At 47.5% G+C, this 13,259-nt stretch overlaps 1 protein-coding gene across 1 annotated transcript in view; it reads left to right on the top strand.

Annotated features, from left to right (window-relative positions):
• LOC137849157 (olfactory receptor 14C36-like) overlaps window positions 1-13,189 on the top strand; it is a 35,701-nt gene extending 22,512 nt beyond the window's left edge. Inside the window, exon 2 of the mRNA XM_068668651.1 lies at window positions 12,952-13,189. Coding sequence (XP_068524752.1) covers window positions 12,952-13,189 — 238 coding nt within the window. The remainder of the gene's footprint in view (window positions 1-12,951) is intronic.
• Window positions 13,190-13,259: the final 70 nt, after the last annotated feature.

The raw sequence follows: 13,259 nt of genomic DNA on the forward strand, positions 1-13,259 counted from the left end.
ATGAGGCCCAGGATAGAATTCCTGGTGAAATGGGGCATGGGACATGTTTCCAGCCACCCAGTGATTGCTTCCACCACTGTAGGCACATGGTGGGTTTGTGGGAAGGGGATAAAACCCAACAATCCCTGGTTATTATTTTATACATATATATATATATATATATATATATATATATATATAATTATATCTCCCTGGAGATATTAGTGGGGTCTGAGTGGGGAAATTCGGGTTCTGAGTGGGAACTGGGGGCTCTGGGGATACTTGGGGGGGAAATGGTGGTCCTAGAAAAGTAATGGGGAGCTTTGGGGTTCCCTGGGTGGGTTCTGGGGTAATGAGAGGAAACTGGGCGATGGATCTTGGGGTGGTCCCAGGGGGGTCTGGGGATATTGGGAGGGGTCTGAGAGGGGAAATGGCCCTTCTGGTGTGGAAAAGTGGGGGTTCTGGGGGAAAAAATGGGGGCTTTGGAGGACGGTGGGGGGAGCTTTGGGGGGAAATGGAGGGTCCCAGGGATACTGGGGTGGGAAATGAGGTCCATATGGGGTCTTGGGGGATGCCTGGGGTGGGGTAAGGGGGTCTGGGGATATTGCAGGGGGAAGTCTGAGGGGGGGAAATGGGGGATTGGGGGAAATGGAGGGCTCTGGGGAAGCCCTGGGAGGCTCCTGGGGGAGCTCTGGGGTTATTGAGGGAGTCTGAGAAGAATATGGGGGTCTGGGGGGCATATAGGGGTACCGAAGGGTATTCCGGAAGATTCCTGGGGAGGCTGAGGATAATGGGGGGGGTTCCCAGAGGGCAAATGGATCGTTCTGGGGGGGGCTGGAAATATTAAGAGGGTCTGGGAGAGCCTACAGGTTCATGGATGCTCCAACTTCATCCCACCCTTTGCTAAAAAATCCTTGATTTTCCCCCATTTTGCAGCCCCTAACCCTAAAAACCCTTAAACCCTAACCCTAAAAACCCTAAAAACCCTAAACCTCAAAATCCCTTACAGTCCTAACCCTAAAATCCCTAAAGACCTAACCCTAAAATCCCTTACAATCCTAACCCTAAAAACCCTAAAACCCTGACCCTAAAAACCCTCAAGACCTGACCCTAAAAACCCTCAAAACCTAAACCTAAAAACCCTTACAACCCTAATTCTAAAAACCCTAAAACCCTAACCCTAAAATCCCTTACAATCCTTACCCTAAAAACCCTAAAACCCTAACACTTAAAACCCTTACATCAAGAGGCTCTGCTCCGTGTGTCCAGGACCCAAACCAGCATGGTGTCCCGCAGAAAAATTCCCAGTAAAGCTGTTGGTCCTTACAGAATCACCCAGTAATTAGGACTGGAAGAGTCCAGTCCAAGCCCTTCAAGCATCATTAGCAGGAGCAGGATTTCCAGGACTGCATCTACACATCCTTTGAGTATCTCCAAGGAAAGAGACTCCGAAACCTCCGTGGGTGGCTTCAGACCAGTTTCAGTGGTCTGTACTGGTGCTTGGGGTTATTCCTCTCCAGGGGCAGGGGTATCAGCCACTCCTCCCAATTTATGTCATCAAAAAATTTGCTGAGGGTGCCCTCCGTTCCATCACCCAGGTCTCTGATGAATAAATTAACACTGGACCCAGTACTGGGGAATACTACAGGCCACCAGTTAGGTTCTGCACCGCTGAGCATAACGCTCTGTCCTGGTTTTGACTGGGATAGAGTTAATTTTCCTCCTAGTAGCCGGCAGGGTGCTATGTTTAAAATTAGGATGAGAAGAGTGGTGATAACACGCCAATGTTTTAATTGTTTAATTGGCTTGGTGTAAGCACACCAAGGACGTTTCAGCTCCTCGCTCTGTCCTGCCAGTGGTGCAGGGATTCTCTTGACCAGATAAGTCAAGAGAATCTCGGGAGACCGATGGGATAACATCTGGATATCAACACCTGGAGAAGGTCGGCCTACTCCAGGATGGTGCCACCCAAGAATTTGAATGGAAAAATCACGGAGAAAGACTCCAGACTCAGAACACTAGATTGGTTAAAAGGGCCGGTATGGATTGGAGCTATGTCAGGGTGGAGTTATCATACAAATGATAAAACATACAGAATAAAAATAAAAATAAATCATAAAAAGAAGGAACCAAATGTAACAGCGGCACTTCCCAGGAGGCACCCAGCTCGAGCTGTCCATTGTATGAATTACTGATAAATAAAGACGAAGGAGAGTCCATCCGATCTACTGAAAAGGAAATTCCAAAAAAAAAAAAAAATAAATACTGGAGGTGGCAGAAGCGTCAGTCCTTCAACACAAGGTGGCAGCAGCGTAATTCCTTCAACTCCAGGTGGCAGCAATGTGGTTCCTTCAACACCAGGTGGAAGCAGCACAACTCCTTCAATACAAGCGGCCGCAGCGAGATTCCTTCAACCGCTGCCCTTGTCTCAATCCAAGAAGGACATCGAGGGGCTGGAGCCCGTCCAAAGAAAGGCAACGAAGCTGGTGAAGGGTCTGGGGAACAGGGCTGATGAGGAGGCTGAAAGCTGGAGTTGTTTAGGTTGGGGAAAAGAAGGCTCAAGAACTTCTTAAATGAGGTTTCAGGGAGGTAGGGATTGGGTTCTTCTCCCAAGCACCAAGTGATGAGACAAGAGGAAATGGCCTCAAGTTGCACCAGGGGAGGTTTAGATCGGTTATTAGGGGAAATTTCTTCACCGAAAGGGTGGTGCAGCATTGGAATGGGCTGCCCAGGGAATCGGTTGAGTCGCCATCCCTGGAGGTATTCAAGAAACGCGTAGATGTAGAGTTTAGTGGTAGGTTAAGGGTTGGACCAGGAGATCTTAGAGGTCTTTTCCAACCTCAGTGATTGTGTGATTCTTTGATTCAGCTGCACAGAGCTGTGCTGGGGAGCTGATTGTGATGCGATGTGGTATGGAACATCCCTTTGGACAGTTGGGGTCAGCTGTCCTGGCTCTGTCCCCAGATCCAGAGCATAGCACCACACCAGCTACTAGGAAGGAAAATAATCCCAGCCAAAACCAGGAAATTATCCACCCCTTCTTCCATAACATCTATGTCATGCTCAGGTCTTACTCTTCCCAATACAGTTACTCGTCCTCTTCCTCATAAGTTACTCATCCTTTGATAAACACACATATCATTCTCTTAATCTGTGGGTTGTCCCGTGGATGATTCTGGACCGTAGATATCCCATAGATGGTTCTGGATCATTTCATGCTGAAACCAGCCCTGGTTCCATCACCGTTGAACATGTCCAGTTCTGTTCAGCATCCCTTTTTAATTAACCTGGGTTACTCTTACCGTCATGCCACTGATGTGACATAGAGCAATCATAGCGGTGATGACATTCGGTATTATACAGTAATTAACATCAGCCCATTAACTCATGGGCTGTCCCTGCCCAACATTAAATCCCCTTGAGGTACACATCGGACCGCCCCATTCCTCTGCATCACCCACCAAGGAAACCCAAGTTCTTGAGCAAAAACTATCCCACAAACGGGTTTTCGTTTGCCTGAGGCAGGCACATCCCAGACTCCTTTCCCCAGCATGTTTTTTACGTGCACTACAAGAACTTTATCCCTTTCTACAGTATGTAACACGTTTGATTGGGCAGGTCCAGCTCAGTTGGATGATTCCCTCTTGTTGATAAACCAGGTGACCTTTACCAGATGTGTATCCCAATTTTGGGGATGTCCCAGCACCTTCAGTGTAGTCTTTTACAACCCATTGTATCCCTCGATTTTCCCTGGCAATATCAACTCAATACCATGCCCTTTGACCCCAGTGTCTATAAGTTTGTTTTGGAAATGAGCCCCATCATCTGACTCAATTCTTTCCGGGGTGCCTTGACACCATAAGACCTACTTTATGAGGCCCAGGATAGAATTCCTGGTGAAATGGGGCACGGGACATGTTTCTAGCCACCCGGTGGTTGTTTCCACCACTGTAGGCACATGGTGGGTTTGTGGGAAGGGGATAAAACCAAACAATCCCTGGTTATTATTTTATATATATAGATAAATATATATATAATTATATCTCCCTGGAGATATTAGTGGGGTCTGAGAGGGGAAATTCGGGTTCTGAGTGGGAACTGGGGGCTCTGGGGATACTTGGGGGGGAAATGGTGGTCCTAGAAAAGTAATGGGGAGCTTTGGGGTTGCCTGGGTGGGTTCTGGGATAATGAGAGGAAACTGGGGGATGGATCTTGGGGTGGTCCCAGGGGGGTCTGGGGAAATTGGGAGGGGTCTGAGAGGGGAAACGGGCATTCTGGTGTGGAAAAGTGGGGGTTCTGGGGAAAAAATGGGGGCTTTGGAGGATGGTGGGGGGAGATTTGGGGGGAAATGAAGGGTCCCAGGGATACTGGGGTGGGAAATGAGGTCCTGATGGGGTCCTGGGGGATGCTTGGGGTGGGGTAAGGGGGTCTGGGGATATTGCAGGGGGAAGTCTGAGGGGGGGAAATGGGGGATTGGGGGAAATGGAGGGCTCTGGGGAAGCCCTGGGAGGCTCCTGGGGGAGCTCTGGGGTTATTGAGGGAGTCTGAGAAGAATATGGGGGTCTGGGGGGCAAATAGGGGTACTGAAGGGTATTCTGGAAGATTCTTAGGGAGGCTGAGGATAATGGGGGAGGTTCCCAGAGGGCAAATGGGTCGTTCTGGGGGGGGCTGGAAATATTAGGAGGGTCTGGGAGAGCCTACAGGTTCCTGGATGCTCCAATTTCATCCCACCCTTTGCTAAAAAATCCTTGATTTTTCCCCCATTTTGCAGCCCCTAACCCTAAAAACCCTTACAACCCTAACCCTAAAAACCCTCAAGACCTAACCCTAAAAACACTTACAACCCTAACCCTAAAAACCCTAAAACCTTATACCTCAAAATCCCTTACAGTCCTAACCCTAAAATCCCTAAAGACCTAACCCTAAAATCCCTTACAATCCTAACCTTAAAAACCCTTACAACCCTAACCCTAAAATCCCTAAAGCCCTAACCCTAAAAACCCTAAAGCCCTAACCCTAAAAACCCTTACAACCCTAAAATCCCTTACAATCCTAACCCTACAAACCCTTACAACCCTAAAGCCCTTACAATCCTTACAACAAGAGGCTCTGCTCCGTGTGTCCAGGACCCAAAGCAGCATGGTGTCCCGCAGAAAAATTCCCAGTAAAGCTGTTGGTCCTTACAGACTCACCCAGTAATTCGGACTGGGAGAGTCCAGTCCAAGCCCTTCAAGCATCATTAGCAGGAGCAGGATTTCCAGGATTGCATCTACCCATCCTTTGAGTATCTCCACGGAAAGAGAGTCCGAAACCTCCGTGGGTGGCTTCAGACCAGTTTCAGTGGTCTGTACTGGTGCTTGGGGTTATTCCTCTCCAGGGGCAGGGGTATCAGCCACTCCTCCCAATTTATGTCATCAAAAAATTTGCTGAGGGTGCCCTCCGTTCCATCACCCAGGTCTCTGATGAATAAATTAACACTGGACCCAGTACTGGGGAATACTACAGGCCACCAGTTAGGTTCTGTACCGCTGAGCATAACACTCTGTCCTGGTTTTGACTGGGATAGAGTTAATTTTCCTCCTAGTAGCCGGCAGGGTGCTGTGTTTAAAATTAGGATGAGAAGAGTGGTGATAACACGCCGATGTTTTAATTGTTGCAGAACAGTGCTTACACCAAGCCAAGGATGTTTCAGCTCCTCGCTCTGTCCTGGCAGTGGTGCAGGGATTCTCTTGACCAGATAAAGTCAAGAGAATCTCAGGAGACCGATGGGATGACATCTGGATATCAACACCTGGAGAAGGTCGGCCTACTCCAGGAAGGTGCCACCCAAGAATTTGAACGGAAAAATCACGGAGAAAGACTCCAGACTCATAACACTGGATTGGTTAAAAGGGCCGGTATGGATTGGAGCTATGTCAGGGTGGAGTTATCATACAAAAGATAAAATATACAGAATAAAAATAAAAATAAATCATAAAAAGAAGAAACCAAATGTAACAGCGGTACCTCCCAGGAGGCACCCAGCTCGGGCTGTCCATTGTATGAATTACTGATAAATAAAGACGAAGGAGAGTCCATCCGATCTACTGAAAAGGAAATTCCAAAAAAAAAAAAAAAAAAACTGGAGGTGGCAGAAGCGTAAGTCCTTCAACACAAGGTGGCAGCAATGTGGTTCCTTCAACTCGAGGTGGCAGCAATGTGGTTCCTTCAACACGGGGTGGCAGCAGCACAACTCCTTCAATACAAGCGGCCGCAGCGAGATTCCTTCAACCGCTGCCCTTGTCTCACTCCAAGAAGGACATGGAGGGGCTGGAGCCCGTCCAAAGAAAGGCAACGAAGCTGGTGAAGGGTCTGGGGAACAGGGCTGATGAGGAGGCTGAGAGCTGGAGTTGTTTAGGTTGGGGAAAAGAAGGCTCAAGAACTTCTTAAATGAGGTTTCAGGGAGGTGGGGATTGGGTTCTTCTCCCAAGCACCAAGTGATGAGACAAGAGGAAATGGCCTCAAGTTGCACCAGGGGAGGTTTGGATTGGTTATTAGGGGAAATTTCTTCACCAAAAGGGTGGTGCAGCATTGGAATGGGCTGCCCAGGGAATCGGTTGAGTCGCCATCCCTGGAGGTCTTCAAGAAACGCGTAGATGTAGAGTTTAGTGGTAGGTTAAGGGTTGGACCAGGAGATCTTAGAGGTCTTTTCCAACCTCAATGATTGTGTGATTCTGTGATTCAGCTGCACAGAGCTGTGCTGGGGAGCTGATTGTGATGCGATGTGGTATGGAACATCCCTTTGGACAGTTGGGGTCAGCTCTCTTGGCTCAGTCCCCAGATCCAAAGCACAGCACCACACCAGCTACTAGGAAGGAAAATAACTCTATCCCAGCCAAAACCAGGAAATTATCCACCCCTTCTTCCATAACATCTATGTCATGCTCAGGTCTTACTCTTCCCAATACAGTTACTCGTCCTCTTCCTCATAAGTTACTCATCCTTTGATAAACACACATATCATTCTCTTAATCTGTGGGTTGTCCCGTGGATGATTCTGGACCGTAGATATCCCGTAGATGATTCTGGATCATTTCATGCTGAAACCAGCCCTGGTTCCATCACCGCTGAACGTGTCCAGTTCTGTTCAGCATCCCTTTTTAATTAACCTGGGTTACTCTTACCATCATGCCACTGATGTGACATAAAGCAATCATAGCGGTGATGACATTCGGTATTATACAGTAATTAACATCACCCAATTAACTCATGGGCTATCCCCGCCCAACATTAAATCCCCTTGAGGTACGCATCACACTGCCCCATTCCTCTGCATCACCCACCAAGGAAACCCAAGTTCTTGAGCAAAAACTATCCCACAAACGGGTTTTCGTTTGCCTGAGGCAGGCACATCCCAGACTCCTTTCCCCAGCATGTTTTTTACGTGCACTACAAGAACTTTATCCCTTTCTACAGTATGTAACACGTTTGATTGGGCAGGTCCAGCTCAGTTGGATGATTCCCTCTTGTTGATAAACCAGGTGACCTTTACCAGATGTGTATCCCAATTTTGGGGATGTCCCAGCACCTTCAGTGTAGTCTTTTACAACCCATTGTATCCCTCGATTTTCCCTGGCAATATCAACTCAATACCATGCCCTTTGACCCCAGTGTCTATAAGTTTGTTTTGGAAATGAGCCCCATCATCTGACTCAATTCTTTCCGGGGTGCCTTGACACCATAAGACCTACTTTATGAGGCCCAGGATAGAATTCCTGGTGAAATGGGGCACGGGACATGTTTCCAGCCACCCGGTGGTTGTTTCCACCACTGTAGGCACATGGTGGGTTTGTGGGAAGGGGATAAAACCAAACAATCCCTGGTTATTATTTTATATATATAGATAAATATATATATAATTATATCTCCCTGGAGATATTAGTGGGGTCTGAGAGGGGAAATTCGGGTTCTGAGTGGGAACTGGGGGCTCTGGGGATACTTGGGGGGGAAATGGTGGTCCTAGAAAAGTAATGGGGAGCTTTGGGGTTGCCTGGGTGGGTTCTGGGATAATGAGAGGAAACTGGGGGATGGATCTTGGGGTGGTCCCAGGGGGGTCTGGGGAAATTGGGAGGGGTCTGAGAGGGGAAACGGGCATTCTGGTGTGGAAAAGTGGGGGTTCTGGGGAAAAAATGGGGGCTTTGGAGGATGGTGGGGGGAGATTTGGGGGGAAATGAAGGGTCCCAGGGATACTGGGGTGGGAAATGAGGTCCTGATGGGGTCCTGGGGGATGCTTGGGGTGGGGTAAGGGGGTCTGGGGATATTGCAGGGGGAAGTCTGAGGGGGGGAAATGGGGGATTGGGGGAAATGGAGGGCTCTGGGGAAGCCCTGGGAGGCTCCTGGGGGAGCTCTGGGGTTATTGAGGGAGTCTGAGAAGAATATGGGGGTCTGGGGGGCAAATAGGGGTACTGAAGGGTATTCTGGAAGATTCTTAGGGAGGCTGAGGATAATGGGGGAGGTTCCCAGAGGGCAAATGGGTCGTTCTGGGGGGGGCTGGAAATATTAGGAGGGTCTGGGAGAGCCTACAGGTTCCTGGATGCTCCAATTTCATCCCACCCTTTGCTAAAAAATCCTTGATTTTTCCCCCATTTTGCAGCCCCTAACCCTAAAAACCCTTACAACCCTAACCCTAAAAACCCTCAAGACCTAACCCTAAAAACACTTACAACCCTAACCCTAAAAACCCTAAAACCTTATACCTCAAAATCCCTTACAGTCCTAACCCTAAAATCCCTAAAGACCTAACCCTAAAATCCCTTACAATCCTAACCTTAAAAACCCTTACAACCCTAACCCTAAAATCCCTAAAGCCCTAACCCTAAAAACCCTAAAGCCCTAACCCTAAAAACCCTTACAACCCTAAAATCCCTTACAATCCTAACCCTACAAACCCTTACAACCCTAAAGCCCTTACAATCCTTACAACAAGAGGCTCTGCTCCGTGTGTCCAGGACCCAAAGCAGCATGGTGTCCCGCAGAAAAATTCCCAGTAAAGCTGTTGGTCCTTACAGACTCACCCAGTAATTCGGACTGGGAGAGTCCAGTCCAAGCCCTTCAAGCATCATTAGCAGGAGCAGGATTTCCAGGATTGCATCTACCCATCCTTTGAGTATCTCCACGGAAAGAGAGTCCGAAACCTCCGTGGGTGGCTTCAGACCAGTTTCAGTGGTCTGTACTGGTGCTTGGGGTTATTCCTCTCCAGGGGCAGGGGTATCAGCCACTCCTCCCAATTTATGTCATCAAAAAATTTGCTGAGGGTGCCCTCCGTTCCATCACCCAGGTCTCTGATGAATAAATTAACACTGGACCCAGTACTGGGGAATACTACAGGCCACCAGTTAGGTTCTGTACCGCTGAGCATAACACTCTGTCCTGGTTTTGACTGGGATAGAGTTAATTTTCCTCCTAGTAGCCGGCAGGGTGCTGTGTTTAAAATTAGGATGAGAAGAGTGGTGATAACACGCCGATGTTTTAATTGTTGCAGAACAGTGCTTACACCAAGCCAAGGATGTTTCAGCTCCTCGCTCTGTCCTGGCAGTGGTGCAGGGATTCTCTTGACCAGATAAAGTCAAGAGAATCTCAGGAGACCGATGGGATGACATCTGGATATCAACACCTGGAGAAGGTCGGCCTACTCCAGGAAGGTGCCACCCAAGAATTTGAACGGAAAAATCACGGAGAAAGACTCCAGACTCATAACACTGGATTGGTTAAAAGGGCCGGTATGGATTGGAGCTATGTCAGGGTGGAGTTATCATACAAAAGATAAAATATACAGAATAAAAATAAAAATAAATCATAAAAAGAAGAAACCAAATGTAACAGCGGTACCTCCCAGGAGGCACCCAGCTCGGGCTGTCCATTGTATGAATTACTGATAAATAAAGACGAAGGAGAGTCCATCCGATCTACTGAAAAGGAAATTCCAAAAAAAAAAAAAAAAAAACTGGAGGTGGCAGAAGCGTAAGTCCTTCAACACAAGGTGGCAGCAGCGTAATTCCTTCAACTCCAGGTGGCAGCAATGTGGTTCCTTCAACACGGGGTGGCAGCAGCACAACTCCTTCAATACAAGCGGCCGCAGCGAGACTCCTTCAACCGCTGCCCTTGTCTCAATCCAAGAAGGACATCGAAGGGCTGGAGCCCGTCCAAAGAAAGGCAACGAAGCTGGTGAAGGGTCTGGGGAACAGGGCTGATGAGGAGGCTGAGAGCTGGAGTTGTTTAGGTTGGGGAAAAGAAGGCTCAAGAACTTCTTAAATGAGGTTTCAGGGAGGTGGGGATTGGGTTCTTCTCCCAAGCACCAAGTGATAAGACAAGAGGAAATGGCCTCAAGTTGCACCAGGGGAGGTTTAGATTGGTTATTAGGGGAAATTTCTTCACCAAAAGGGTGGTGCAGCATTGGAATGGGCTGCCCAGGGAATCGGTTGAGTCGCCATCCCTGGAGGTCTTCAAGAAACGCGTAGATGTAGAGTTTAGTGGTAGGTTAAGGGTTGGACCAGGAGATCTTAGAGGTCTTTTCCAACCTCACTGATTGTGTGATTCTGTGATTCAGCTGCACAGAGCTGTGCTGGGGAGCTGATCGTGATGCGATGTGGTATGGAACATCCCTTTGGACAGTTGGGGTCAGCTCTCTTGGCTCTGTCCCCAGATCCAAAGCACAGCACCACACCAGCTACTAGGAAGGAAAATAATCCCAACCAAAACCAGGAAATTATCCACCCCTTCTTCCATAACATCTATGTCATGCTCAGGTCTTACTCTTCCCAATACAGTTACTCGTCCTCTTCCTCATAAGTTACTCATCCTTTGATATACACACATATCATTCTCTTAATCTGTGGGTTGTCCCGTGGATGATTCTGGACCGTAGATATCCCGTAGATGGTTCTGGATCATTTCATGCTGAAACCAGCTCTTGTTCCATCACCGCTGAACATGTCCAGTTCTATTCAGCATCATTTATTAATTAACCTGGGTTACTCTTACCGTCATGCCACTGATGTGACATAGAGCAATCATAGCGGTGATGACATTCGGTATTATACAGTAATTAACATCACCCAATTAACTCATGGGCTGTCCCCGCCCAACATTAAATCCCCTTGAGGTACGCATCACACTGCCCCATTCCTCTGCATCACCCACCAAGGAAACCCAAGTTCTTGAGCAAAAACTATCCCACAAACGGGTTTTCGTTTGCCTGAGGCAGGCACATCCCAGACTCCTTTCCCCAGCATGTTTTTTACGTGCACTACAAGAACTTTATCCCCTTCTACAGTATGTAAAGGGTTTGATTGGGCAGGTCCAGCTCAGTTGGATGATCCCCTCTTGTCGATAAACCAGGTGACCTTTACCAGATGTGTATCCCAATTTTGGGGATGTCCCAGCACCTTCAGTGTAGTCTTTTACAACCCATTGTATCCCTCGATTTCGACTCAAAACCATGCTCTTTGACCCCAGTGTCTATAAGGTTGTTTTGGAAATGAGCCCCATCATCTGACTCAATTCTTTCCGGGGTGCTTTGACACCATAATTCCTACTTTATGAGGCCCAGGATAGAATTCCTGGTGAAATGGGGCACAAGACATGTTCCCTAAAAACCCTAAAGCCCTAACCCTAAAATCCCTTACAATCCTAACCCTAAAAACCCTTACAATCCTAATTCTAATAACCCTCAAGCCCTAACCCGAAAAACCCTTACAACCCTGACCCAAAAATCCCTAAAGACATAACCTAAAAATCCCTTACAATCCTAACCCTAAAAACCCTAAAACCCTAACCCTAAAAACCCTTACAACCCTAATTCTAAAAACCCTTACAACCCTAACCCTATAAACACTAAAGGCCTAACCCTAAAATCCCTCAAGCCCTAACCCTAAAATCTCTAAAGTCCTGACCCTAAAATGCCTTACAATCTGTTGCCTTCAGGGGGCAGTGGCGACCTGGTTCACGAACGGCACGGCGGCCAACCCCAGGCCGCTCGGTCCATCGGCTCACAGACAACAATGTGGTGGATGGCAAATGGCGTTTATTGTCGAGTCACATGGGCTTATATAGCCGAGGCCCATAGCGTCACTTCCGCTTGCTTACATCACAGGCCACACGCCACTGTCCATCAAGGGAGGGGCTCCACCTTTCCGTACAGCACGACATCTTCCGGCGGCCAGACCCTAACTACCCACAACAATCCAAACCCTAAAAACCCTTACAACCTTGACCCTAAACTCCCTCAAGCCCTAACACTAAAAACAATTACAACCCTGACCATAAAATCCCTAAAGCCCTAACCCTAAAATCCCTTGCAATCCTAACCCTAAAAACCCTAAAACCTTAACCCTAAAAACCCTTACAATCCTAACCCTAAAAACCCTGAAACCCTAACACCAAAAACCCTTACAAGGCTAACCCTATAAACACTACAGCAGTAACCCAAAAATCCCTCAAGCCCTAACCCTAAAATCCCTAAAGCCCTGACCATAAAAACCCTTACAAACCTAACCCAAAAAACCCTTACAACCCTAATTCTAAAAACCCTCAAGCCGTAACCCTAAAAACCCTAAAGCCCTAACCCTAAAAACCCTTGCAACCCTAACCCTAAAAACCCTTACAACCCTAATACTAAAAACCCACAAGCCATAACCCTAAAGATCCTTACAACCGTAACCCTAAAAACCCTTACAACCCTTACCCTAAAAACCCTCACAACCCTAATTCTAAAAACCCTCAAGCCCTAACCCTAAAAACCCTAAAATGCTAACCCTAAAAATCCCTTACAATACTGACCCTAAAAACCCTAAAACCCTAACCTAAAAACCCTTACAACCCTAATTCTAAAAACCCTCAAGCCCTAACCCTAAAAAACCTAAAGCCCTAACCCTAAAATCCCTTACAATTCTAACCCTAAAAACCCTTAAAACCCTAACCCTAAACATCCTAAAGCCCTAACCCTAAAAACCCTTACAATCCTAACCCTAAAAACCCTTACAACCCTAACTGTAAAAACCCTTACAACCCTAAAATCCCTTGCAACCCTAACCCTAAAAACCCTAAACACCCTAACCCTAAAAACACTTACAATCCTAACCCTAAAAACCCTTACAACCCTAACCCTAAAAACCCTTACAACCCTGACCCTAAAATCCCTAAAGCCCTAAACCTAAAATCCCTAAATCCCTAACCCTAAAATCCCTAAGACCCTAACCCTAAAAACCCTAAAGCCCTAACCCTAAAAACCCTTACAATCCTAA

The sequence above is a fragment of the Anas acuta genome, unplaced genomic scaffold, assembly GCF_963932015.1.
Source record: "Anas acuta unplaced genomic scaffold, bAnaAcu1.1 SCAFFOLD_295, whole genome shotgun sequence".
Lineage (NCBI taxonomy): Eukaryota > Metazoa > Chordata > Aves > Anseriformes > Anatidae > Anas > Anas acuta.